Source organism: Pocillopora damicornis, chromosome 4 (genome assembly GCF_964200805.1).
Source record: "Pocillopora damicornis chromosome 4, jaPocDami1.2, whole genome shotgun sequence".
NCBI classification, from domain to species: Eukaryota; Metazoa; Cnidaria; class Anthozoa; order Scleractinia; family Pocilloporidae; genus Pocillopora; species Pocillopora damicornis.
This window is the reverse complement of record NC_142673.1, coordinates 6,658,491-6,686,001: the sequence shown is the minus strand read 5'-3', so window position 1 is coordinate 6,686,001 and position 27,511 is coordinate 6,658,491. Positions and strand designations below refer to the sequence as shown.

Below are 27,511 nucleotides of genomic sequence, written 5' to 3'. Positions count from 1 at the left end.
TGAGTTTTAGGGTGCCCTGTTACCATGAGTTTTACGTCATTGTCATGGCAACACTTCCTCCAATGCCGACTAAATCATATCTCCTTATCCTTTGTTTCTTTAAAGTGGTGGTAAATAGAAAGAATGACTGCTATTGTTGCAAATAAAAAAACTGGAATCAGAAACATGAAAGAAAATCTTTGGGAGGAAGGAACAATGAGCTTCTCCCATAGTCTTTGAGTTATTTCCCTCCAGACTTGCTTAGAGGTGCCGATTTAAGTGTCAGGTCAGGATATAAATGTAATTGCAAATGATAGCTTGCCTAAATAGCTTACTGTCACCTTTAATTCCTTATAAATTACTTTAAAGATCAAAACCGTTATTAATACAGGAACAATATCAGTCCAAGTACACCTGTATGGGTTAAAATGTTTAATATGGTATTAATCCTGTTTAACTTGTCCCAATCATTGGCATGAAAAAGTCAATTTTTAAGGAGAATATGTTTCAGGGAATTCCATTAATGACAGCCGCATTTCAGGGAAAGAAGCAGAGAAAACCTGTTTATTAACGGCTGTGACTTTTAAGAAGTGCACCTCAATTAGAACAACACAAAACTTGAAGTTTTTACAACATAAAGATTTAAAATAAAGGGAACATTGTTCTGAAGGTGTATGAAAGTTTGCGTTGTCATTTTGCACAAGTATAAGATTTATTTGATATCTGAAACATAAAGATAAGTTATCAAATGTTGTAGAGTACAGTTTGGTATAATTAAGCTTAGGCAAATCATGAGAAAAACACGCGGGACTTGTGCTTTAAGAAAATTTAAGACCATTTAAGAAATATGTGATTACTTGTTTATGATAAAAATAGATTTGTAATGGTGATTGCTAGGGATTTGACTTCTTTTAATATTTCTTTCTTGATGGCTTGATGATTTAGAGAAAAAATTGTGTAATTCCTAAAAAATGGCACTGCTAAAATCCAATTGGATTGCAAGGATTACCAGCGGTTTCATAACAGGTATAATAAACATTTAAATTTCACGTAATTTAATTTCAGTTTTGGAAGCGAACGTCAAATGTTTCAGGATCGACCCTTTCTCAGCCAGTAAGCAAACACGAATCTCAGTATATCACGCGGGAGCCCTGGGTCTGAGATCCGGTAAGCCGTATTTCCCGGGCTCTTAACACGCGTGCGCAGATCAAGCGTGACTTTCGGAGCAATATTTTTTCTCTGTTCTCCTGTGCTCATTCGCTTGGCTTGACGTTAAATATCGCAGGAAGCTCCCCCGAAGATGACACCAATACTTCTCAGAAAACATTTTTGATTTCTTACGTCCACAATCCCGACTGTAATGGCTCAAATGTCGTCCTCGAATTCAACATCTGCTCAGACGAGTCAGGGGCGAGCAGGACGTCGTCGGAAGAGGCCGCATCCTCCCGTTTATGGTGGAATTATGAACTCTTTCAGCGATAAAAATAGCGATTTCGTTTGGTAAGAGCAAAATTATTGATTAGATACATTTTCCTGCTCATAATGGGTCAGTAATCTTTGCCTTCGTGCATTTTTTTTCAGTGAATGTTGCGTGATTTAAAACCAGTCTAATTACTCTGTGGTACAAATTAGCTTATCTGTTTTTGTTTTTCTTCTACAGTCCGATCTGTTTTGACACCATCGATGAAGCTTTCATGACAAAATGTGGACATACCTTTTGGTAAGGATTTATTTTCTTAGAATTTTGAATATCAGAATGCCCTAGTGGCTCGTTGTGTGCACATCACCTGAGATTGTCTCACAGTTAAGCCCTAAATTTTTTGCATAGTTAGATGTCTTTGAGCTTTCCATGCCAATTCATTTGTACATGTAAACTTTGTCATGCACGCCAGGGTAGTCCCACCAGCAATGACGACTAGTATTTGTTTCAGCACTGATAGGGTTAAAAAAAAATTCCATAAAATTCAGCCTTTTCAAGTTCAAAATTCCATTTATGCTTGAATGAATTACAATGCGGCAAGACATTTGGTGAAGGTCAGTTGCTTGTGGACATGTAACTGTGGGTCATGAGATAAAGGATTTACACTGGTAAGATTTCTGCACAACCCTGTACTTCATAATGCATGCAGTTCTTGGATAAAGAAAACAATTGTGTAAACAATAGGTCATCTTTGGGACCGCAGCTTTGTTTTACAATAGTACAGGGCTGTGCAAAAAATCTTACCTTTACCTGACATAAATACATGCACAAGCACAGTTCATTCCTGAAAATCTGAGTGATTGGTTGCAAGGACATATGAGGTTAAAGATACACATACATTACATTTACAGTTCTATTTGATACTGCTTGATCAAAAATCATTTCTTTCTCAAGTTAGTTTTTCCCTGTGTCTGGCTGCATAAATTGCAATTGGTATAAATTTGTGTCCCAAACCATTAGGACAAAGTGGAACAAATTCTTGTTGTCCCTTGCAGTGAATAAAAATTTACACACATTAGCAAGTTTGATAGTTGGACTTGAACAGCTGATCCTTTAATATGATTCCAACAATCTCTTTTTCAGACACTATAATCCTATTACAGGATTTCCTACATGAGCAAATCCTCTTGAATGCATTCATCATTAACCTTCTGGCCTGAACAAATTGTTCTCTACTATTAACCAGTGTACTTTAATTGGATTATTGCAATAACCATGTTTGTGAATTATTACTGACCTTGACCTTGTCCTGACTCTCAAGTTATTCATATCGATTGTAAATGAATAAAGATTGACTGGGCGATCGATTAGCATTGCTAATTCTATCATTCTTTGAAGCTGCATCGTTAGAATAGCATCCACATTGTTTCAGGACATTTTCTTTGTTTCATGGGGAGAAGTTGTTACAGATCTTGTATGTGCCTAATTAGTATTGGTGAAAAAATGGGACCAGAGAAGTGAGTCTAGATAATCAAATAATCTAGATAATTGTGGTTAGACCGTATATGTACGTGTAAACCACAGCACAATGGTCAGACAGGAAGAGTGCAGCCAATCAATATAATAAGTAGTTGTTTCCAAGTTATCTGGTGGTTATCAAGGAATAAAACCCAGTCTGTGAAGTAACATGATCTTAATCCAGGATGACATCTTTGCAAAGTGTTTCTAACTCCTAAAATCATCTGTAATCCATTTAGCTATTGTATGCAAATCATGAAATCACATTAATTTTTATAACTATGATCCAAGCTGGGTACCTCCTCATGACAACCAAGATCAATTAACATACACATAGGGGTAGTAAATGGTAAAATTTGTGCCTTGCCCAGACAGCAATGTAAAATCTTGGAGGTTGATATCCTCGTTTGAAAATCCAAGACAAAATTTTAATAGTTTTAGGTACGCTATCCACTATCATTGAGGTAGGGTTAATCAGCCTACTGCATGTGCCCTGTTTATACACCCTCACTGCTACAAATCTTTTTGAGTCTGGGCACATTTTAACCCTTTATGCCCTAATATATGCAAAACTACCCTCGTGTCTCTTTTGCCCTTTAGTTACCAGTGCATCACAAGGAGTTTGGAGGAAAGCAATCGCTGTCCTAAATGTAACTACATCATAGACAAGCCGGATCAAATATTTCCTAACTTTCTATGTAAGTATTTTGAGAAAACTACAGTTAATACAGTCAAACTCCTTTTAAACTGCACTGTACTAAGTGGTCATCCTGTACATAGAGGTCAGTTGTGAAAGTCCTTGGTGATATTGCCATACCACCATTACCCTGTACATTAGGAGACCAATAATGGTTGAAAATAGCATCTTATCATCACTTTTGATCCCATTCTGTGGAACCTGTATAAACTGGTCACCCTGTTATTACCCATGGGAACCACTTTATACAGGTTTGACTGTAGTTACTTGTGCTTGGGATATTTTGATGTCTTCTTTATAACTGGAAGGAGTATTTGTACTTATTGTGGTTGTACTTGTTGTTCCTTTTTTTTTTTTTTGCTCTATAGAGGTGCAATATGTGTATCATGTATTTTGTTTTCTGCTAATCCTAGTAAATGAATTGGTACAAAAAGTTAAAGAAAGAACTGGACAAAAAAAGAGCAAGATGGTTCTGGAGTCTCAGGTGAAGATTTTTTTATTTTGGGGGGTGAGCTGAGAGATTGAACTGACAGCTCCTCAACACTGTAACTCTCAAGATCTCTTTGTAAATTCTCCTCATTAGCTGCTCCACAATTCCTTTTAAATTAATTATAAAACTTTGGTGTTGAATCAAGATAACCTCTACCTAACAAGTGTCAGTAATCCCATTATCTGTTTGCTGAATTTTTTTTATTTACAAAGCTACATGAGGCAGGAAGTGGACTGCAGGAACTTTTGGCAGGACAACATGAATGGGACTTAGCAGGTAAAATTTCTTGTGGAATTCTGAATTCTTTTTTCTTCTATGCTTTAAGCTTGGTTCTCAGTGCTGGAGGCAAGCTATGAAATAAAATCATAATTTTTTACCAGTGTTATGGCCCAGATCCACTTCTTGGTAGATAACTTGTATCCCTTATGTTCATCGTGAAGATGCCTCTCTGAGACTTTTGTTACCTTTCCTGTTACAGATGTCAATTATTTGCTGGAAGTTTTGACACTGAAGAAACAAATGCTAGAAGCAGTAAGTGTAAAATGATCTAAATTCTCAGACTACAGTAGTGGTCAGGAAATGTATTTAAGAAGTAGGAAATGACAAGAGGGAGTGGGGGGGGGGAATTTTTTTTTTTGAGGTATGATCATTTTTTGTGTAAAAAAAACTACAACATTGTAGATGAATACAAAAAGCAATGCTTAAATTGGAATAGTTTCAGAGTTGGTGCACTTATTTATATTACTGAGATTAAATTGGTCATAAAAAAGGATGGTTTGAATATGTAAAGCTGGTGTCAATTGACTTGATGGCACCAATTTTAAAATTTGGCTGACAAGGGGGAAGTTTATTCAGGGACAGGTGCCAATTTAGTCAATACAAGTAACTGTCTGTTAATTTGCATCCTCAAAGACAAAATTTTCTCACAGCCTTTCCCTTGCCCTTTTTTTTCCTCATTGGTGGGGGACCTTCTAAAACCACCTGACAGAAAACAGAGTGCCTCTTTGTGATCATGTAATGTAGATTGCATTGAAGTTCTTTTGTTTAATGTAACTATTAGGATAGCCAAGCAATACAACATGAGTTGCTGAAAGATTTCCTCTCACAAGTAAAGAGACACAAGCAAGAGGTATGGTACTGCCATCCATAACATGCAGGCAAATTATATGTACATTCACATGAAGATGTTTGTCAGAGCATTCAATGGTATAGTTTGTTAAAAAAAAATTTATAATCATTAACATCATTCAGAAGTTAAAATGCTTGGTTTGTGCATCTACTGTTAGACAAATTATTAACCCAACCTTATTGAATTTTTCTATTTTTTCCTTTGAAATATAGCAACTTGATCAGCTTACCCGAGAAGTCAAACTAATTGATGAAGACATGAAGAGAGTTTCGGTAAGAGAAACATGAGTTCAGCTTATTTCCCATGTTTGGTACACAGTGAAAGTGCACCTCTCAGTTTGGGTCCGTTGTTTAGAACAGGTTGAAGTAGTTGTAACAGGTTTTAGGGGAGAACTCCATAGAGGGGGAAAGAATCTACTCTCAGAGTGAAATTGCAAATGTTGTTTGTTTTTTTGTTTGTTTGTTTTTTTTCAATTGTTAACCCACATTACTACTGCTGTATAAATGCAAAAGGTTTTGGTGAAGCATACAGATAAGAAATTTAGTGACAGCAGTAACTTGATATCAATAGACTGGTGTTGATAGGCTTATAACAATTACTCTACAATCTTTCAGGAAATGATAGCAAGTCACAACAGGCAATATTCAAAACCAGCTCCCTTAACTCTCCTACCTGGTGCTGAGAGACTTATTGCTGGTGAAGTGGTATGTGGTTCTCGTTTCCACAAACAGTTAGCATGGTGTAAATGACCCAAAGAAGGGTCAGATTTTTGCAAAAGAGTAAGAGGTATTTGTAAGGTTAAGAAAACTGCTACAATACACACACTTGTACATTTACAATTTGAAGTAATTAACCAAGGCTTGTGTATGTGTCAAAATTGTTTTTTTTTAGTGGACAATTATCTTTTGAATATCAACTGATCTCTATGGAAAAGTAGTGAAACATTAATGACATACTTCATTCAGGACAAGACAACCAAAAAAACATTACTGACATGTAGGAGCAGGATATGAATAAACTGTTTATTTCCTTCAGGATCATGCTGTACCTACCACACCGACAGCTAAAAATGCCCCAGTGGCAGTGGGTTCAGATATGGAACCTTCAACTAGGTGACAAACTATTTATAGAGGTTTTACTATTGACTGTTGGTAAATGTTGAGTATTTTATAGTAGCTGCCAGTAACATTGAACCTGTAGAATTGTAGAAATATCATTGAAAAGCTGCATTAATCATGCATGGAACTCTTGAAAAACATATGCACTGCATCTGTAGGTTTAAAAGGTCTTACATACTGACTAAATGATCTTAATTTATTTTCTTGTCTCTCCTGTAATTTACTGTTGCAATGATGATTGAGTAAGGTTTAAAACAAACTCACATGTGTAAATTTCCTCTCCTGTTTTTAAATTTTTTAAACAAGTTTAATATTTATTTTTGTGAATAAAAAATTTAATTGAACTTTTTTGAAACATTGGGAACCAAGAAGAAAAATTAATTGAACCAAAGTGTTTATTTATAAGTGTGTGTAAAGTAATGCAATACCTGTCCACTTGCAGTCATGATGAATCATGCGATCAAACAGAGGGGGCTCAAGATGGGTTTAATGGAAGCCAGCATGGAGCAAAACACCTTTGGTGCAGCACCAGTTTAGCGTCAAGAAGGAAAAGAATTCACCAACACTTTGATGATCTAGAGAGATGCTACTTTTCCATTAGGCAGGGAGATTTACCAAGTGAGAAAGTTAAATTTGATGTATTTGCATCCACATACCATACCATAGGGGCACAATGGTTAGCACTCTGAACTCCGGTTAGAGAGACCTAACCTTAAGCTGAAGTTTGGCCATTGTGGGTGTTCTTGGGCAAAGTACTTTACTCTTAAACAGCTTCTCTTCACCTAAGAACATTTATAGGAACCAGCCCCATTCACACTAACACATACAGTAGAACCCTGCCAACTCAAACTCCCAAGGAAAACAAAAAATTGTTTGGGTAAGTTGGTAGTAAATAACTGGAAAATTGGGTCAAGGGAAATCGGATCTTGTTCAAGTTTGCAGGGGGTTTGAGTTAACTGAGTTCCAGTTCGTGGGGTTCTCTTGTACATCTGTAAACTGCAATTCCTTCCCAGTTGTATTGCACTTGTGTCCTAGTTGATGAGACTGCGCTGCTAGTATTGAATTTCTGAATGTTTCCAGGTGATGCGGGAACCTCAGATGCCCTGGATTATTTCACAGAAAGTCTAGCCAAGTTTACAAAGTTCAGTGGTTTTCGTTGCCTGGCAACACTAAGTTATGCGACTGACATCTACAGTAGCTCGAGCATAGTATCAAGGTTTGTTTCCTAAAATGTATTTGTCGGCAAATGATGGTAAAACGTTAAAGGTGCCTTTACAAGTGACCCCAGTCTTCCCATTTCAGATGTTATTATTGTCACTATCAAAAAGAAAAAATATATTTTTAAATGCTTCCATGAAAAGATTGTAACTTTACTATTTCTAGTATGAAATTCTAATTTGTTTTATTGTTTCTTTCTAAATGCCTTTCCATGTTTCTTGAAATCATCCGTGGATAAAGTCTGTATATACATGTACATATATATCTTTCAATAATTCTATTCTCTCCACAAACATACAGCATTGAATTTGACCGTGATTTTGACTACTTTGCCATTGCTGGTGTTACAAAGAAAATCAAGGTACTCCTATCACACTTTATTTTATTTCTGGCTTATTTTATTACATCTAGAATTTCAGAAATAGTAGTTGTAGCAAAGAACCCTTCTTTCTGTTATCTCTCATCTTTTGATGAGTATCTTTGGCAGTCAGCAATTCAAGGGGATCTTTGTATCCAAGCCTCATAACCCTCACAGAACCCAGTATGAATATGAATCCCTTGCTCTTCAAAAATCTTTTTGAAAACATTTTCTTCCTGAAACAGAAGAACTCTATCAGTGAAGTTCAAGAATTGAGCTTTGAGTTTCAAGGGATTTTTTGCTGGGATTAAAGTGGCAATCTCTAGCAGGCCAAGATGGGATCATCTTGTATGCTCATGCTGGCACTTTTATTTACACCTACAAATTCCCTGTAACGCATGTGTAGGTTTTCACCTTAAATCCCCTTACCTTACGTTATGACATCACACCACGCATTGAAATCTCATTTTCAAATTTAACTTTCACAAGATGTGACACCTCATATAATGATAAGTACTGCTTATCTATCAAACCTTTTTATATTCTCTTTTGGTACATCAGGTGTTTGAGTATGGAATGGTGATAAGAGATGTGGTGGATATTCATTGTCCTGTGAATGAAATGGTGTGCAATTCCAAAATCAGGTGAGGTGACGAATTTGAAGTTGATACACATTAAATTTGTGCCCTTGGATGAGCGGTTTCAATCCAGCCATGTCTCTCTTAGAATTAAGAACAGAAAAATATGCAGAAAGAATTTTTGCTTTCTCTTGGTCTTGCATCTGTTTTGTTTTGTTTTTTGTTTTTTGTTTTGGGTTTTTTGAAACTAGTGCGATATTAGCTGCTTTGTTGGTCAAGAAATTTCATGTACTTTTTTTGTTTGCTTGTTTCACAGTTCGATCTGTTGGAGCTCGTATCACAAAGGTTTACTAGCCAGCAGTGATTATGAAGGCACAGTGACTCTGTGGGATGCTTTCACTGGATCAAAGACCAGATCTTTTCAGGTACCCCTTGCCAGTTTTGCGTATTTGAGACAAAAACGCCTTTCCCCCCTCCCTCCCCCCCCTAGCATTATCAACATTATCAACTCAGTTGACAATACCAAATTATCAAGGTAAATTAATGACTTCCAGTTACGAACAATAGTACTTAAGGAGGAGAAGGAGACTGAAATCACACATGTTCTTGTAAACCTTAAAAATAATTGAATTGTAAGTCCCATCATTTCACTCCTACATGCAGTAACTTCTTGGCCCTTTGTCTTTGTTCGAAGGAACATGAAAAGAGATGTTGGAGCGTGGATTTCAATCATGTTGATCCAAAACTTTTAGCTTCAGGGTCTGATGATGCTAAAGGTAATTAATCTTAGAAAATCCTAGTTGGCTCTTCCTGTTTGAATTCAATACAGCAAAATGTCCGTGAAGCCTACCGTCAGAGCTTTTCCGCAAGAATTTTAAAAGCGTCTTTACAGCCGGAGAATTTATCGCTATAATTTTCAACTCAAGCGTGTAACCATTTTGGAATAATGAGACGCTTAAACGTTATATGGGTCTGTTTTCTAGAACACTATTGCTGATGCTAATGTTAATCCTATCACGATTAGAAAATAGTGCGACTTCAAAACGTAGATTAGATTGGCCACCCTTTCATAGCTTTCATAGGAAGAAGAATTTCTTTTTCTATTCTCTGTTTTAGTATGGGAGAAAAGTCTGCATGTAATGTGGGGTTCACCAATGGGCAAAGAATTGTGGGATCGATGTCAGTATCTTAACAAAACTGTGCACCTACCCCTCCCCTAACCCAATAACTGATAAAAAGTTAGAGTTAATGTTGGGTCCAGGGAGGAGTAGCTGCTAGTTGCTCTCATGGCATTGGTCTTAATTGTGCTAATAGTCGACTATTAAAAAATGTTCGGTCTATCCGTTTCTCTTTTTTTATTGTTCTGTTTTCCTTGGTTTCTGTTTTAGTTAAGTTATGGTCCACAGACATGGAACACTCTGTGGCTTGTCTGGAGGCTAAAGCCAATGTGTGTTGTGTAAAATTCAACCCCGAAAGTAGATGTCACCTATCCTTCGGTTCTGCAGGTATGTAGTTTGTACAGTATCCATCTGGCCCCAGTTGTTCGAAAGATGGATAACGCTATCCTCTGGATAAATGTCTATCCAGTGGATAGCGCAGTACGTTTTGTGAACACTTATCCACTGGATAGCGATTTATCCGTTGGATAGCGTTATGCCCCCTTTGAACAACTGGGCCCAGCCCGGAAACCTTTTCCTAAGAATTTAAAGTACATTCACAAGGTACCCTTCTGTAGGGTCAGATAAAGTTATGCCTAACATTTTTCAGTAGGCTCAGTTCAAAGCCCTCAACCTTCCCTTCTATTTCTACCACCAGCAGGTTAAACTTGCCTAGAATAAAAGGTTTACTCAAGTTCAGAACACAAAATTTTATTGGATCAAATCTCTAAAGTGCAAACAAGACAAGCAGGCTCACTCTCAGGGGTTTCGTTTCAGGCCGGACACCGGACGCAACGCCCGGTTGTTTGACATGTAACGTCTGATAGTGCACACACCAAGTGTGAAAATCGTTTTTTCCATTTATTAGACAAAGAAAGACTTGACCCTTATTTTACTCACTTAGTTATGTAATACATATAATCGATACGATAGAGATAATTCCTGTCATATACATGTATAATAAAATCATAACTCGTCATTCCTCATCCCTTTCCCCCTTCCGTACCAGCTATAACTGACCAGACAAATTCGACGACAGCTAACCCTGACCTTTGATCAGAGAGCATCTGTCTGAATCAGTATTGCTCACTTTTCATTTGTACATCATCTCAGGGAACGCAGGAAGTTGCATTTAAGAAAGTCCAATTTTACAAATTTCCCGGGGGACATGCCAGCTGAACCACTGCATCCGGTACTTCCTAATGTTACCGAAAACCCTGCACTCTTGACAGTACTCGGGCTAGATATTCCCTTCATAACCTTTGAAGTTTCTCTTCACAGATCACTGCGTCCATTATTATGATCTACGAAACACAACCAAGCCAATAACAGTCTTCAAAGGCCATAGGAAGGCTGTATCATATACAAAATTTATCAACACAGAAGAAATTGTCTCTGCGTAAGTGAGGTTTCTTATGACGTAACTCGTATAGGATTTTGATGGAAGCGTAAGCCATGATAGTGAAACCCTGTCGGAACGAGGTTATTTAGTATCGTCGACTAAGTTGATGAAGTAAATTGGCCACCGTAAAGAGTTTAAAAGCTGACGTTTCGAGCGTCAGATGAATCGCTCTGACGAAGGGCTAACGCTCCAAACGTCAGCTTTTAAACTCTTTACGATGGCCAATCTACGTTATCAAGTCAGTTGATAACACTAAATCGCTCTGTCATACTCTCCCACCGACGCAGCACCACAGTTTCTTTAGAAACTTACCCCCTTTATTCAGCTGTCGGAACGAGATAGTTTAGTCATAGCATTGTACAACGAAGCTTTATTCCCGTGGCGTTGGTAACAGAATTCAAAGAAATTCAGAATATCTGACCTTCGGTATTAGAGCAATTTTCAAGTGAATTTCGAAAGTAGGCCGGAGTTGTATTTGAGTTTGCTTTACTTTGCTCCGTGATTGGTCGAGGAAACTTCCGCCATCCTGTCAACCAGTCAGATGTAAATCTAAAACCAGTTGTGTCTTTGCTTGTTTTCAACCTGAGTTTTTACTGGCCCCTTGTACCATTTCCCTTTCCTCTGATGGGTGGTTGTGATTCATTTGGTTTTGGTTTTAGGACAATTAAGAGAAAAGCAAAACGCTTTGGTAGTTTGATTGTGTGGTATGATTGTTAAAGTGAAGTCATGGCTAAGAACATCATGGCAAAACTGACCAATCCAGCTTCACGAGCCAAACTCGGAACTAGAACGTCAGACCAACTGATTCTACTCACTGACAACTTGACAACTTCCGCTTTAGCTAACGACATATCGTTATTGCAGTAGTACTGTTCTTCTTCCTCCTAGGAAGTGTACTTTTTGGTTGCATAAACAAAACCTTTTTTACTGACAGCTCGTTTATGTCTGTTTGCGGGATTTGATCCGAGTTATTTCGTAACCTTTTTGTTTTAAAATAATTTTAATTCCTTTTTTAGATCCACAGACAGTCAATTAAAGCTCTGGAATATCAGCAAGCCGCATTGTCTTCGAACCTTTAAAGGCCATATTAATGAAAAGAACTTCGTTGGGCTGGCTTCCAATGGAGACTACATTGCCTGCGGTAAACTGACCAGTATATCTTCTTTAAAATAACGATAATTTGTAATTGTTTCCGCCTGTTAGTTAAAACATGTCAGAACAGCTGCAGTTGTAAATGGTTGGAGAGAGACCACTTAATTAGGGCGGAAAACAGAAAATATTCCTTAGCGGACCGTCAATTTTCTACGGTTTCCCCTTTGTACTCTGTTGGCGACGTTTTCATGGCGGTTTCGGTGAGCGACATCCCAAAACTTAATTAACCTTGGACTTTTTCCTTTTCCTCACAGGGAGTGAAAACAATTCACTTTACTTGTACTACAAAGGACTCTCCAAACAGCTGCTAACATTCAAGTTTGATACTGTAAGGAGTGTTTTGGTGAGTCGCAATCCGCAAATAGGTACTAACTTAAATTTGGGTGGATCGCGAGCGAGGCAGTAGCTTGTGACTCGCGTTTGGTGCCCTCCTTGAACTTGCCTTGCGCCTTTCTCTTCTGGTCTTGAAAAACGTAAAAAATGACGCTTATTCTGCGGGCTACTTGTTTCATCACCTGAGTTGATAACGTAAACTAGTCACTGTAAAGGGTTTTTAGAGCTGACGTTTCGAACGTTGGCACTATGTCATTCTCTCTGACGAAACAACACTCGAAACAGCTTAAGAAAGCCTTAACGGTGGCCAATTTACTTTATCAACTCAGTTAATAAAACCAAATTATCTTGATATACTCTCACACCAACGCAGCACCACAGCTTCTTTAGAAACTTACTTCCTTTATTCTGATTGGTCTAGAAAACGCGTGCCATCCTTCTAGCCAATCTTATGCGCATCGCGATTTGCTAAAACGCATCACGATTTGCTAAAACGCATCACGATTTGCTAAAACGCATCACGATTTGCTAAAACGCATCACGATTTGCTCCCTGTATTTTCCCGCACTTCTGGCAGTTAAATGTTGTGGATCTGACAATCCATTAGTTCCCTCGTCACATTTTGTGCTGATTTGCCAGTTTGTTTGTACTAGACTGAAAATCGCTTCAAGGGTATTGGCTGAATTTAGGTCATCTGCACTGGGCGAGAAAGCAGCTTACGAATCAAACCTAAACTATTGCGCAACTACCCCTCCCCTAGTTGGGTTAGGGGAGGGGTAGGTGCGCAGTTGCTCAGATATTGACATTGATCCGACATTATCCTGGACGCGCATGGTCTATGTAACAACCACTGTTCAGTTGATCAATGCTACATCTGCTTAGGTATTTCGTTGCTTTACGGTCTTGTAGGAGAAAGATAAGAAAGAAGACGATGCGAATGAATTTGTGAGCGCGGTTTGCTGGAGAACCGTAAGTGAATCTTTGTCTTAAGATAATGACCTAGAGAGTACTACCGGTAGGTTATTCCAGCATCAAAAATACTTAAGATATAAGGTACTTCAAAGTGTAAAGGCAAAGGGGTAGAAATTTAACCCACATGAAGTTAGCGAAAAAGTTTTTATTCCACTAGGGCAGATTGAAGTAGTTGACTTTCTAAGAACAAGAATTCAAGTGAGCAGTGAACCATTGTAAAGATTACTGAAATTTTTTGGAGAGAACGGTCAATCTGGCGAATAAGCAGCAACATTACTGATGTAGTTTTTCAAGAGACCGAATTTCCGGTGACGCAGCGCCGGCAAGCACGCGTACCGATGACTAGTGACCCGCGGCCTCGATCTGAGGGTACTTCTAAACCTAGAAACGAGGCTGGCGGCGCACTTACCCAGCCAATCGTATTTTTAATCGTACGAGGTGCACATTAATATGCCTTTTTGTCGCTTTCTTAACAGGGATCCAATGTAGTTGTAGCCGCAAATAGTCAAGGAACAATTAAGGTACGGTGGCATTTGTTAACGAGCCGTGATCTACGGCGCTTTTCTTTTTGTTATATTACCTCTTCCAGCCCGTTTCTTCTTTTTTCTTGGCTGTCCTCCGCTTTTGAACCTTGATGTGATAAGTAATTATCCGGCTTAGAAATGCTCAACATGTTCCTATAAATTCAATATTTAGGGAGCATCACCTCTAAGACGACGAGTATCTAAACCCTCATCACCTGTTATTTGTTAAATGTATCGATCTTGTGGGGAGAAGTTCCATTTTAATAACTTCTAGATAGTGGATGGTTAAAAATCGCTTAAACAACCAAACGCAGAGTTTATTCTCGTTCGTAGGTTGCTGTAATTGGTTACGTACCTCAAGAAAAATGCAGAGTTATTTTTAAAGGCTCATTTGCAGCGTTGCTTTTTTTTTTTTAATTTTTTGCTTTTTTTTCTAATTTTTTATTTTTTTTTATTTTTTACAGGTTCTTGAACTGGTTTGAGTTGGACTTCATAGAAGTTGTAGCCCTGTATATATTTTGCTTTGTCAGAAGCTCAGTTGTGCTGAAGGCTTATGTTACGTCGTAGTTGAAGTGTGGAATATATGTACAAAGTATAGACAGTGTAGTTTACAAACTATTCAGCTCGCTACAAAGCTATTTACGTCATAATAAAAAATATCTGCATGCTAAAAAAAATTCGAGGAACAAAAACAATCAAAATTATTTTGCCTTACGAAACGACTCGGTGACTTTGGTGTATTTTAGTCGACAGTCGCAAAATGCCTTTGTTGTATCATACTCAAATACGGCGTTTAATTTTATCTTCCCTCAACCCTTTAAACCCTAAGAGAGACCAGTATCTAATTTCCCCTTACAGTAATACTGCTAAATCATTAAGATCAAAAGAATTAAGGAAATGATCGCCAACTGTAGAAGCTTTGCTTGTTAAACGAATTCTCCGTGTCAATACCTAAGGAAATGTATAGAGAAGAGACGAGTATTGAGAATATCGATACTGATGTTGTTAAAGATTTAAGAGTGAAAGAATATGGCGGTATATTATTGCAAGAAAAATATTGAATTGTACCATTGTATTTAGGTTATCCATCGTATCCTGACGTAACGAAGAAAACGTCTCTTTATGTTACAGTCTTGTTCTTTAAGACAGTGTCGTTTGATGGTCGTTTAAGCGAAGAGATAAAAATGAAATAAACATAAAGCTTTGCAGTTGTATAAGATGAAATTGACGTTTTCATGACGCAAAAGTGTCTGAAAGTTTTTCCTTTTGAATTATCTGTATGGTGTATCCAATCTTATGAGAGTTTCAATTTCTCACAATCACATTCACTCCAATCCCTCCATTCAATCTTAATTCAGGATTCCGAGTGTTTGGGACTCCCTCAACCGCTTGTAAACAGAGTTTTCCTTGCTATTGTTTAACGGAAGAGGGAAAATCCCGCAGAAGTCAAATCTAGGGCGATGTTTCAAGCTATCACACACTCTTGACTCCAGACTTTCTGGAGTTGATTGTTGCAAGCCCATCGACAACTGTGAGGGCCATGTAGTGTTGGGAATATGCTGCTAGCAGCAGAGTCAGCTTCAATTGTGACCTCAATTATCAGATAATTTTGAAAAATATATTTCCTCAAGCGAATCATACCCTGTGCTTCTGCAGTCTTAACTGACCAAAAGGTCAGTACACTTGGTCTTCCGGAGGACAACACGTCACAAGTAACCGAACGTACCATAATTTTCTGGGTCTAAATCCACCTTTTACGCCTCGCCGAGAAGGGTGGGAGTGAGAGGAAGGAGCTTGTAGTGGTGGGCTAATGGTGATGCGCCACTGAGGTTCTTGACAACTAGATTGACTATCACGGGATTACATTTTCACTATTTACCAGTATGGAGTTGCAAAGTTTCAGGATATTAGTGGTAAAAAAGTTAAGGTAGGTAAGGATTTAGAATCGAAGATTTACATATAAGAAGTTGCTACTAAGAGTGACCAACTTGGGATTGCAATAATTACCCCCCCCCCCGTTTTCTACACTTTAACCTCTATGCAACCCACAAGGCAATGCAAAGTTTCCAAATACAGGAAACTGCTATCATACATTACTACTGTTGTGTAAACTCATAAAAGAAGACAAATGTACATGTAGTTATTTTTTATTAATGAAAAAATTTTCTAGCTCTCTTGAAATTCAAATTGAGAGGGTAAAAGGATAAATAAAAGGAATTGTTTGTAGTCTGATGCCCTCCAAGAACCCAAACTATCGAGAGTTTTACAATGGATGAAAAGAGCGAGAGAATAATCAACTGATTTACCAACAAGCTGTACACACTATATTATACTTTCCTTTCTGTTTCATGTCCATTAGCAGCACAGACATTTCATTGATCAAAGTGATTAACAACATAACCACCACGCAATGATCACCAATTTTTCAAAGTGCTCTTTAGAATTGTAAAAAGAGTGTGCCCCGATTGTTTAAGGGTACAAATTGTTTAAGTCTCTTTTTCTACCATATGCCAAGTTAAAGCTCATCTCTATCTTGCTCCTCTTCAGGCTTCTCCTCAGGTGGAGGAGCTCCCTCCCCACCTGGGCCTCCTTGTCCTTGGTACAACTTACTAACAAGAGGTTGAACAATGTCTTCAAGCTCTTTCTTTTGCTTTTTGTAATCTTCTGCCTCAGCATCAGCATTCTTATCAAGCCAGGAAATCTTGTCCTCTACAGCTTTGTTGATTGTTTCTTTGTCTTCTTCGGAAAGTTTTCCACCAAGCTTTTCTTTATCACCAACCTGGTTCTTCAATGAGTATGTGTAGCTCTCCAACTCATTCCGTGCTTCCACACGTTCTTTAACTTTCTTGTCGTCGTCAGCAAACTTCTCTGCATCATTTACCATACGTTCAATATCTTCTGGAGACAGCCTGTTCTGGTCATTGGTGATTGTGATCTTCTCCTTGTTTCCAGTGCCCTTGTCCTCTGCTGACACTCTCAAGATACCATTGACATCAATTTCAAAGGTGACCTCAATCTGCGGTACACCACGAGGAGCAGGAGGAATTCCAGTCAGGTCAAATTTGCCAAGAAGATGGTTGTCTTTGGTCATGGGTCGCTCACCTTCATAAACCTGGATAGTAACTGTGTTCTGGTTGTCTGCAGCTGTGGAGAATACCTGTGCCTTCTTTGTTGGAATGACGGAGTTTCTGTTAATGAGCTTGGTCATAACTCCACCCACAGTCTCGATACCCAAAGTAAGGGGATTAACATCAAGAAGCACTACTTCTCCAGTATCTTCTTCTCCACCCAATACTCCGGCCTGAACAGCTGCTCCATAAGCTACAGCCTCGTCAGGGTTGATGCCACGGCTTGGCTCTTTACCCTCAAAGAACTCCTTGACAAGCTGTTGGATTTTTGGGATACGGGTGGAGCCACCAACAAGAACAATTTCATGAATGTCTTTCTTCTGCAGGTCAGCATCTTCCAAAACCTTCTTCACTGGCTTCAGTGTGGATTTGAAAGCATCCTGCAAATATCAAGTGACATTACTATAAGAAACAATAACTAAAGCAACCAGTTGAAAGAGAAAAAGAGAAAATGAGTAACCATGCTTAACAATGCCAGAAAATGTTTACATAAAATGTCAGAATCTTCACCAAGTATCTAACAACAGACTTACTTCATTCAAAAGGAAGGGCCCATCAAAAATGAAGGTGAACAAAATATCTTTCCACTTACATTATTTTCCTGCTCAAAGCGGGCTCTTGTCAAAGTCTCTGAGAAGTCCTCTCCATCAAAGAATGATTCAATTTCAATTCTAGCCTGGTGCTGTGTACTAAGGGCACGTTTAGCTTTCTCAACTTCACGACGCAGTTTCTGAACAGCTCTGTTGTCCTTGCGAATGTCCTTGCCCTTCTTCTTCTTGTACATCTTGATGAAGTATTCCATGATTTTCTGATCAAAGTCTTCACCACCTACCAAGATAAAGATACAGGATAAAAGTTAGAGAGGAGGAGTACTATAACAAATCAAATTCTACGAATTGAAAAGTAACATTAAATATCAAGACTTTTGACTTGCATTTTATTTTTGGCTGTTAGTTGACCTTGTAAACAATTCAATACGATCTCTTTCAGAACTTTCCTTGATTGAAGTATTACCAGGGAAAGTTAACCATTCACCACAATCTCCATATCAAAGCAACTTACCAAGATGAGTGTCACCATTGGTGGCTACCACCTCAAAAACTCCATTGTCAATAGTCAGAAGAGACACATCAAAGGTTCCACCTCCTAGATCAAACACTAAGATGTTCTTTTCTCCCTCTTTTTTGTCAAGACCGTAAGCAATGGCAGCAGCTGTTGGCTCATTGATGATTCTCATCACATTAAGGCCAGCAATGGTTCCAGCATCCTTGGTAGCCTGACGCTGAGCATCATTGAAGTAGGCAGGGACAGTAACCACAGCATGTGTAACTTTCTTTGACAAGTAGGCTTCCGCAATTTCCTACAAGGTCAATAAAAGAAAAATGTTTCAGTTACATCAGGGCAAAAGAAGGAGTATGCCAACCAAATCTGAAATACTACAACTCATTTGTCAAAATTTGGAAACCTGGGGTTTGTTACAATGCCTGTTTAAGGTCCAGACAACCCTAATTCTTCTTCCTCTCTTCCATAAGGTTCTTGTGTTAGTTCAGAGAATTTAGTATTGGATCAACAAATAATCCCTGACTGATATTTTCCTTTATTCTCATCACTTGCATACTTAATATTAAGTTAATATTGTAAGGAGAAATTCTGTCTTAGTCACTCATGGGAGTTAAAGGGTTAAAAAACCAATTATGGCTGGTGGGTCAGTTGTGGATGAATAATAGGATGAGGCTTTCCAAGAGATAAAACATAAACCACTAAATAATGTACTATTTTTAGCTTGAAGTGAATCTAATGCAAGCCAATCTATCTCATGCTCAACCTTATTTTGTCTTTGAACAACACGGGGCAACACTCTGTCATGAAATGATGAGGGAGCCCCAGAACAATGGGTATCACTTTACCTGTTTTCAAAGTTAGTTGAAATTATGTGACACATATCAGGAAACTCATATGTATTGACCCTTTAAACCCAAAGAGTGACTAGCATGCAATTCCTTGTCACAGTAATACTGCCAAGTCATTCACTGAGGGCATGAGAATAAAGGAAATGATCACCAACCCAATATGTTTTGATTATTTGACAAATTCTCCTTATCTGTACCCAAGGATATGTATGGAGAAGATTTAGGAGAATATGGAAAGTGATATTAGATTGTTAAGGGTTCATTTGAGTACCAGTAAAGCTACAGTGAAGACGTTGGATACATGTGATAAAATAACCATCAATTTGAAAACCTAACTGAATAATTAAGTTAATGTTTATAAATAAATTTCCCTGAACCTGTGAAGTCATTATTTAAGATCGCAGCACCGGTAACTTTAAAAGGAATAAGCACCTTCAAGGGTCTAATGCTTGGTTTCAAATCTTTCTACAACATTTTAAAATTTTTTCCCCTTAAACCACCAGTTGATCTTACCTTCATTTTCGTTAAAACCATAGCACTGATTTCCTCAGCTGCAAATGTTTTCTGTTCTCCCTTCACCGAAATCTGAATGTGTGGCTTCTTGTTCTTTTCGATAACTTTGAATGGGAAGAACTTGATGTCGCCTTGAACAGCTTTATCATCCCATGTCCTACCGATCAACCGTTTCGCGTCAAAAACAGTATTTTCTGGATTTGTAGTCAGCTGATTTTTCGCTCCATCACCAATGAGACGCTCGTTCTCTGGAGTGAAGGCCACGTAAGATGGGGTAATTCGGTTTCCCTGTTCGTTTGCGATGATCTCAACTCTACCATTTTTAAATACACCAACACTGCAACATTGAAAGAGATATAATTTAGGACTGAGTATAGTGAAAATCAAAGATTACGCAATTTACACGATCGGTTTAAAGCTACGAGTCCACTGTAACATTCAGGACATGAAAAGAAGTTCAACCGAAGAATCAACCTTTAGCGACTTTTCCGAGACTGAACGCTTCGGAAAGATAACAAGAAAACGATCGAATACTAGAGAAAAAAAATTAACTTCAAGATTCCCACATCAGTTACTTTACTCACCAAGAATAAGTTGTTCCAAGATCGATACCAATTACAGTTCCTACATCCTTTTTGCCGTCTTTTTCTTCCTTTTTTGCTTCTTCTGCGTTCACTAAAATTAAACTGCTAGCTAAGGCTAACGCACAGAATGTGCAAATTGATCTCATCTTTGGAATCTAGTTGAATTTTTCTTCCGACAACTCTGATACAGTTCAAACTCTCAGAAAACTACACAAAATTATTGACAAGGAAGACTCGAGCCGGTTGATATTTCGCTCGCCATCACGCGTGGCCCTCACTGATTGGCCAAGCTGCTTCCTGGTGGCCTATTCTGATTGGTCCACGCCATAAAGTTTCGTCATTTTGCTCGGATGAAGTTCGGTTGTCGTGTCAAAGCAAGAGTTTGCCACAGCTAACTTCCGGTTTCCCTGAACCCCAAAATGACTCACAAGTCACGTTCCAACTGAAAAAGGAATTGCATGTTCATCAAATAGCATTATTTTGTCTCACTTCAAACGAAACATGCGTGATTTTCAAATAAAATTAAATTTCTCGGGGCGAATGTGATAGAATTCTTTTTCAAGGAAGATAAGGAAATATTAACAGTAAGATCATTTTTCTACGATGAATCTTCGGCTTTTTCCGGTAAAATTCGTTGTTCACCGGGACGATGATAAGTGATGTGTGGAAACGAGGTTTAACGTACAAAGCGCGGCCCACGAGGTTGTAAGGTACGACTTGAGGGTGAGTGGCGACAAGTAGATGTAGTGAACTGCTTTAAAATATTGCTTTCTTTTGTGCGTGATATCTGTTCAAGACCTCAACTGCTCGTTAGAAAAGCGCAGACTCATACTACGCGCTGTTTCGCCCCATTTTTAAATGGGGTGAAACTTAAAAGTCTTAAGGTCGTTTCCAAGATGGCGCTCCAGCTCCCCTATTGATAACCGACGCAAGGTACTATATATTGAAGTCGTTATAAGTTGATTGATGTCATTGTTGCTTAAGGTGTATAAACCTTTTTATTTGAACTGTCTTTTGTAGTTACCTAAATTGAAAAAAGTTTCAGTGTAGATTGTCCCGTTAATGAGCACATTAGACCAAGAGCACGTGGTATTACGATTGATTAAATGAAATGCAGAGTACGAAGTTGACCATTTCGTTTATCTTAAACAGTCGTTTTCAAAGGTAAATGAACTCTCTCAAGTATTGTTCGCCATAATCATGAAACTCTTTCCCAATGAGAACTAAGAACCAGATGGAAAGATCATTGAGATTGTGGTGATGACTGTGATAGAATGAAATTAATCTCGGCATCAAGCGAGAACAGTGAGTTGACTGTGTACCAGTGATGAACTTGTTAAATGGGAATCTCTCTTAGTGCGTCAGTGAAGAGAATCATGACTGTGTTAACTGAAGGTACACTTTTTCTGTCCTTCTAAAAACAGCCCCACTTTAGTTTTTTTATTCTTTGAAATTTCAAATACATCCTTTATCCCATTAGGTGAAAACTCCAGACAACCCTTCCTAAAAGGTAAGTTCTAATGCTTTGATTAAGTGAGCTATTTTTAGTAGCAAAGACAGTTAATTTGTGCATTACGTGTCATACCACTGTTGCAAGACTATGATATGGTGAAGCATATGGATTATGTGAGTTTCAGTTTTTGCAGACAATCTATCTCGTGCAAACAGTCCTTGATATGCAAAAATCAGTTCCAGCAGTATAAAATTCGGCAAAATAGCACACTCCAAAATTGAACCATCCCTAATCAAATGAAAAAATTGGGCATGTGAGTCAGGTGTCAGTAAGTGTTATTATATTTAGATTTGCTGAAAGTATCCTTATACTTCTATAAAGCTGGCTACTGTATGATTTGACAAGTCAGGAAGTTGGAGTATATTAGGATTCCTTCCCTCTTAATCTTCTTCTGCTTGAAGAGAAAATGGAAAAAGAGTTCCTAGCAAAAATTTCAGTTATCTTGAACTTCAGTTACCTAGTATCTCAGATATCAGCAAAAATTCAATGTAGCAATACAAGTCCCCTAGGTCCTCTATTGCTTGGGGTGAAAGGGGGGGGGTTCTGAGGATTTTGGTTGTCAGAACAGAATTTACCTGATCCTCCCATAAGGTGCTGTACTCTGTTGGTGAGAACTGACCCCCTGGGTTGCCCTTGAGAGCCATATTATCCCTTCTCAAAATGTCTGTAGGCCCCCACCCCCTTCACATCAGGGGATAAACAACAACTGGTCCCTAATCTGTTTTTCATGCTACTTAGTAATGAGAATACCCCAGTATCTGTTATGTGCACCTGATGAAATAACCTATGACACAGAAGGCTTTGAAATCGGAAGCTTTGTGATGTGTGATCGATAGGCCTGATGCATGATAACTTTGTTAGATATTTTTCATGGTTACAAAAGTGATTGGAAAAAAAATTGTGCTGATTCGGTCGTTTCTCTACTTTACAGAGAAAGGTCAAAGTGAATAACGGTTCAGAGAAAGGCAAACCGGTAAGAAGTTTTCAAATATTGGATTTAAATTAGTTTTTGGGGTAGGGTTAAAATTACCATTGTTGTGTTTTTCAAGTGTGTGTGATTCATTGGTATTGACAGTGTTTCTTGTGCCAATGATGATTTCAATATTTGCTAGTTGATCATTGAGATGTGATGACAACTTTTCCCACCAAGATCGCTGAGGCACTCTTACACAGTCTGAAAGTGCAAGAGCTGACTTAACCTTTTTCAACCCTTCAACTCTCAGAAGTGATTAACATGGAACTTCTCCCTATAATATCCATACCTTAGGTACCTTAGAAGCTAGAGGGGAGATCTTGGGAGCCAAAGGGTTAAGACTGCTCAGGTCACAGAGAATTTTAAATTAAATTATTTCTGTTTAGGGCAGGTGTTCATACACTTATATTAAGTATGTTTCAATGTCCAAGGTCACTGGTGCATTTCATGAGCCAATGCAGGATGTGTCCAACAAGATTTGAGGGTAGATTTTACTGGGTGTGCTGTCATCGTTGTTTTCATCGTCACATCATGCTAGAAAAGCTGCCCTGGATTCTTACTCTCAATTTACCTTGAACAAAGTGAGTGTCATCAATTATCAGACTCAGTAGACTATTGATAGAAATAGATACGTTAATTTTTGTCATTCAAGATTGCATATGCTCTACTACATGTAGATAATCAAGTATTCCCCTTCTCATTCTTTAAGAGAGCTCTGATTGATGACTGGTGTGTGATGACTGCATAGTTCAACTGAACATTTTTGTAATGAGGTTGACATTAGCTCTATCTGACACTGTGTCTGTGATAACAAGGGGTTAGAATCATGTAGTTAACATGCCTAACCCTGTTCTTGAATGTGGTACATGCACATCCTAATTAAATCTGCTATTCTTTTTGTTTCAGGGAGCTTTTGAATGGAGAAACTTGCAAAGCTTGGTGTGGTTTTCTTTTGGGGTAGGTGGTAATTTGATCCAAAAACATGCAAATTACATCTAAATGATATTTAATCTTTTAATCTCTCGGAGGCGAGCGTGGCCTAGTGGTTAGGGCGCTGCACTTGTAAGCCGGAGGTCCCGGGTTCAAGTCCTCCTCCCTGCCACTATGTTGATTTGTCTTCGGTGGCCCCGAATTCAACTCCTGCACGCTTTGTAAATAGCCAACTGGTCTGCCTCCTACCAGTTGGGGTTTTTAACGAGTTTCTGTTCATTTACTATATTTGTTTCCTCATTTACAGTGTCCCCAATTAGCACAGCAGTGCTAAATACGCTGACACTTAAATAAAGTTATTATTATTATTATTATTATTATTATTAAGAGTGATGGCTGCTAATTTCTCCTTTATATCAAATGCAAAGGTCATGTAAATAAAGGAAATGATCACAACTTTAAGAAGCTCCTGATTGTCAGACAAATTCTCCTAGTCAGTACTATTAGAAATGTGCAGTGAACAGTGGGGAAAATATAACTACTAATGTTAGTGCGTAAAGGGTTAAATCTCTGTAAATAAGGCTCTCTTTTTTCAACAAAGTGATTTAGTTATTTGTGATCTTAGATTTTCTCTTAACTTGCTCCTGTAAGAGGCTGGCCTTCCTCATATTCAAAGAAGTCTACAAGTTTTTGCCTTACCTAATGTGGTTTGTGATGAGTTCATAGTTCAGCCAATTGCTGATGATGATAATTTTCCCCCCTATATGAAACTGCCCCTAAGGTCTGATTGAAAAAACTTCCAAGTTTCTTTCTGGTGTCTAACAAACAACTGCGTGTCTCATTCTAATTGAAGCTAATTGTTTTTGTTTCAGGGAGTGAATGGCATAAGAAATTTGCACAGCTTTTATTTTTGTGGTTCCTATTTGTGTTTGTAATGAGGTGAGGTAAAGTCAAATTATAAAATAATAATACAGTTGCCTCTGCTACAAGTCATCAGTGATCATAGATTTTCTTGACTTGCTCCTGTGAGAGGCTGGCCTTGAATGTTTTTAAGGAAGTTTTCGAGCTATTGCATTACTTGGTGTGGTTCGTGATGAGTTCATAGTTCAGCTGATTGATGGTGACGATAAACTTCGCCCCTATCTGAAACCACCAAAAAGGTTTAACTGAAAAAGTTGAAATTCCTTTTCTTTGTCTAACAATGGGGTACTTATCTTAGGTAAACTGCCAAGACCTAACCAAGCAAGCTTTTTGAGGTGAGGTAAGCATGATCAACATGTGACAACAACTTGTATTGTTGAGTCTGGTGCAAGTGATGACCTCCAGAATAGGGACATAATAAAGTCACTCTGTGACTTGATTAGAAAATCTGGTTTTGCCTGATGCACCTCTTGTATTTGGTATCCTGTTTTCAAATTGTTTGGTACATGTCATGATGTTTAAGCCTTCAACCCCTGAGAATGACTGGATTTTAACTTCTCCTTACAGCATCATCTTGGAATTCAACATAAACCCTTTATACCCTAACATCAGTATTCATATTCTCCATACAGTTATCTGTACATTTACCAAGGTGCTGACAAGGAGGATTTGTCTAACAATCAATAGTTTCTGTAGTTGGTGATCATTTCCTCTATTCTCTTGACACTGATGTGTGATTCAGTAGTGATATTGTAAGGAGAAATTAGATGCTAGTCACTCCTAGGGGTTAAAGGGTTAAGGTCCTAAGAATAAAGGAAATGATAGCCAGCTAAAGGAGCTCTTGATTGTCAAACAAATTCTCCTAATCAGTACCTCAGGAAATGTTGGGAAAACAGTAAAGGGTTAAACTTAAAAACTCCTCTCTGTGGCTTTAATTGTACACAAGGTTTTTTAATTTGTATTTTTTTAACCACTTGTTCTTCCTTTTTGTCCTGGATGTTTAGAATACCAGTGGTTTAAAGCAGGCAGGTTAAAGATCAGAAGTTGAGGCATTGTCATGGTAAGTGAAATGTTATTGCTAATTGATTACCCTTTTCATTCCTTTATATCTGAAAAGTTTCACCAATTAATTATTGAGTGCTTTGACATGTCCTCTGATTTAATTGAAATTTTTAATAAGATGTATTTATTTTGATGTTTGTCAATCATGGATGTGGCCAATGATGCATAAAGTATTTGCTACTCTTGAATATAGCTGATGATAAATATCACCAAAATTTCTGAGGCCACTTTGTAGAGACTGTTTCAGGGATGTTCTATAAGGCACAAAGGTTAAAATGCACCAATTACTGTAGTTGAAACTTTGACAACAACAGATTAGAGTTCTTGGGTTCAATGATAGATCCTTCTCTGGTTACAATCTTGAAAATTGGTATGTTTGAATATTATAAGAGATCAAACATGATATGTTTGTGATGTGGAAAGTCAATAATCAACTAAGGCATGCTACAGATATGCAGGAAGTGGTTGATTGCTGAACTAGCATTTTGGTGACCCAGAGAAGCCTTAATGGAGAATTGGTCAATCGTAATTATTTGTTGATTTTTAATTCTATTTCCATGTGATAGCGAGGTATTTTCTCATTATGTCTCATCAAATAACTGATGTTGTACATGTAGGTTGTGATTTGGGATCAAGTGTTATGCTCCTTTAGTTTACAAGGTAATTACAGGGCGTGAAATTGCGCCTAATACAGGCGCCAATGTGACTAAATTTTTTACTTTGGCTACCAAATCCTGAAAATTAGTTGCCAAATTGGCGAGTAGAATGTTTCATCATAACCTTACTTAGAGATATAGTAAATTAAAAAGATTTGCAAAGATAAATCCGAGGCAAACTTCCTCGTTAAGTTTGTTTCCAAAACACAGCACATGCATCTCAATTGATAACTAGATTTAGGATGGATTTAGGTGAGCTTAAACGTTGTATATCATCCATTCTATTGTCCACTTTGTAGTACGTTAAAGATCTTTTCCCTAACTAAATTCCTAGAACGATGACAGTTTAAAAAAGGGTTTGTTTGTCTTTGAAAATGGCAACCAACTTTTTTCGAATTGGCTACCATTTTGAATAATTTAGGAGCCAAGTGGCTATCAGAAAAAAAAATCAATTTCACGCCCTGAATTATTGTATTTGCATTGTGTTTGCATATCCTGAAGACTAAAAGTTTGTGGAAAACCAGAGCAGTTGCCTCTCTTAGAGTTCAAGTTCTATTGTAAAGGGGGCTTTGGTCAAAAAGAAAAATAAAAGGAAAATGAAAGTTGTATTCATATTTTTCTAGGTCCATCATACTTGATTCATAAACTTGATTCTGCCATGGAAATCATGGGAACAGATGGACAATAATTTTCTCAGAATACATTTAGCAAGGTGAGAAATATATTGAGTAAATAATCATTTTTGCAGTATTTTCAGCCAAGCCCTGATTGTTTACAATGGAAAACAGCGAAAAAATGTCATGGAAAAGGTTGTGGATCATGATGGTATTATCCTTAGTTTGGAAGATAATGCCCAGTGTTCAAACCCCCAGTTGAAAGCCAGTGATGACTAAATATATTCAGTCATAATCCACTGATATTTACTTCTGAAGACTACATTAATACTGAGGCTTTCTTCTATTAAAATCACACTTCCTAACTCTGTTAACTTTGCCAAAATGGGATTCACTGCACTTGTGATCTTTTTATCTTCTTTCCCAGGTTGTCTTTGAACAAGAGCTGTGTAACTGGAATGTCTTGCAACCAAGACTGGACCTGATTTCTTCTCTGTATACTGATTAATTCACAGTGATAATAAAATTTCCAAACAGTATTTTTGTAGTTCACTTGCTTGTGTACCATTGACAGTAATATATAGTCCTGCCTGTATAACAGCTGTTCTGACCTGCCAATGTTCCAACTTTCACATCTGTTATCAAAAGATGCAGAAAGCAAG

At 37.9% G+C, this 27,511-nt stretch overlaps 2 protein-coding genes, 1 long non-coding RNA gene and 3 other non-coding genes across 7 annotated transcripts; 5 read left to right on the top strand and 1 right to left on the bottom strand.

Annotated features, from left to right (window-relative positions):
* The first annotated feature begins 1,171 nt into the window (after positions 1-1,171).
* On the top strand, positions 1,172-15,259 carry LOC113673573 (E3 ubiquitin-protein ligase COP1). The gene is made up of 23 exons (XM_089204417.1): positions 1,172-1,479; positions 1,640-1,699; positions 3,518-3,615; positions 4,028-4,098; positions 4,317-4,380; positions 4,583-4,635; positions 5,165-5,233; positions 5,446-5,505; positions 5,848-5,937; positions 6,269-6,345; positions 6,794-6,969; positions 7,432-7,567; positions 7,870-7,930; positions 8,489-8,571; positions 8,822-8,930; positions 9,200-9,281; positions 9,894-10,010; positions 10,944-11,061; positions 12,081-12,205; positions 12,471-12,559; positions 13,459-13,518; positions 13,998-14,042; positions 14,510-15,259. Exons 1-23 carry the CDS (start codon positions 1,340-1,342, stop codon positions 14,525-14,527), a joined length of 2,001 nt encoding a protein of 666 aa, XP_089060543.1. The 5' UTR covers positions 1,172-1,339; the 3' UTR covers positions 14,528-15,259.
* Positions 15,260-16,176: 917 nt separating this feature from the next.
* On the bottom strand, positions 16,177-20,399 carry LOC113673571 (endoplasmic reticulum chaperone BiP). Its single transcript, XM_027189978.2, has 5 exons — positions 20,181-20,399; positions 19,597-19,933; positions 18,236-18,533; positions 17,766-18,001; positions 16,177-17,553 (listed from the first exon to the last, which is right to left on the bottom strand). The coding sequence occupies exons 1-5, from the start codon at positions 20,324-20,326 to the stop codon at positions 16,561-16,563; spliced, it is 2,010 nt and encodes a 669-aa protein (XP_027045779.2). The 5' UTR covers positions 20,327-20,399; the 3' UTR covers positions 16,177-16,560.
* A 152-nt stretch (positions 20,400-20,551) lies between these two features.
* Positions 20,552-27,388, top strand: LOC113673572 (uncharacterized). 2 transcript variants are annotated; one of them, XR_016185996.1, is made up of 10 exons: positions 20,552-21,113; positions 21,661-21,690; positions 22,625-22,666; positions 23,098-23,247; positions 23,573-23,623; positions 24,469-24,535; positions 24,816-24,857; positions 25,522-25,577; positions 26,859-26,947; positions 27,277-27,388. It is a non-coding gene; the product is annotated as an uncharacterized LOC113673572 (long non-coding RNA). The 2 variants fall into 2 exon arrangements; XR_016185995.1 differs by having other exon boundaries at positions 20,559-21,113; positions 24,816-24,852.
* On the top strand, positions 22,778-22,855 carry LOC113673575 (small nucleolar RNA SNORD24). The gene has a single exon (XR_003446434.1). It is a non-coding gene; the product is annotated as a small nucleolar RNA SNORD24 (small nucleolar RNA).
* LOC113673578 (small nucleolar RNA snR60/Z15/Z230/Z193/J17) lies at positions 24,678-24,751 on the top strand. The gene has a single exon (XR_003446435.2). It is a non-coding gene; the product is annotated as a small nucleolar RNA snR60/Z15/Z230/Z193/J17 (small nucleolar RNA).
* Positions 25,733-25,805, top strand: LOC113673574 (small nucleolar RNA SNORD24). The gene has a single exon (XR_003446433.1). It is a non-coding gene; the product is annotated as a small nucleolar RNA SNORD24 (small nucleolar RNA).
* Positions 27,389-27,511: the final 123 nt, after the last annotated feature.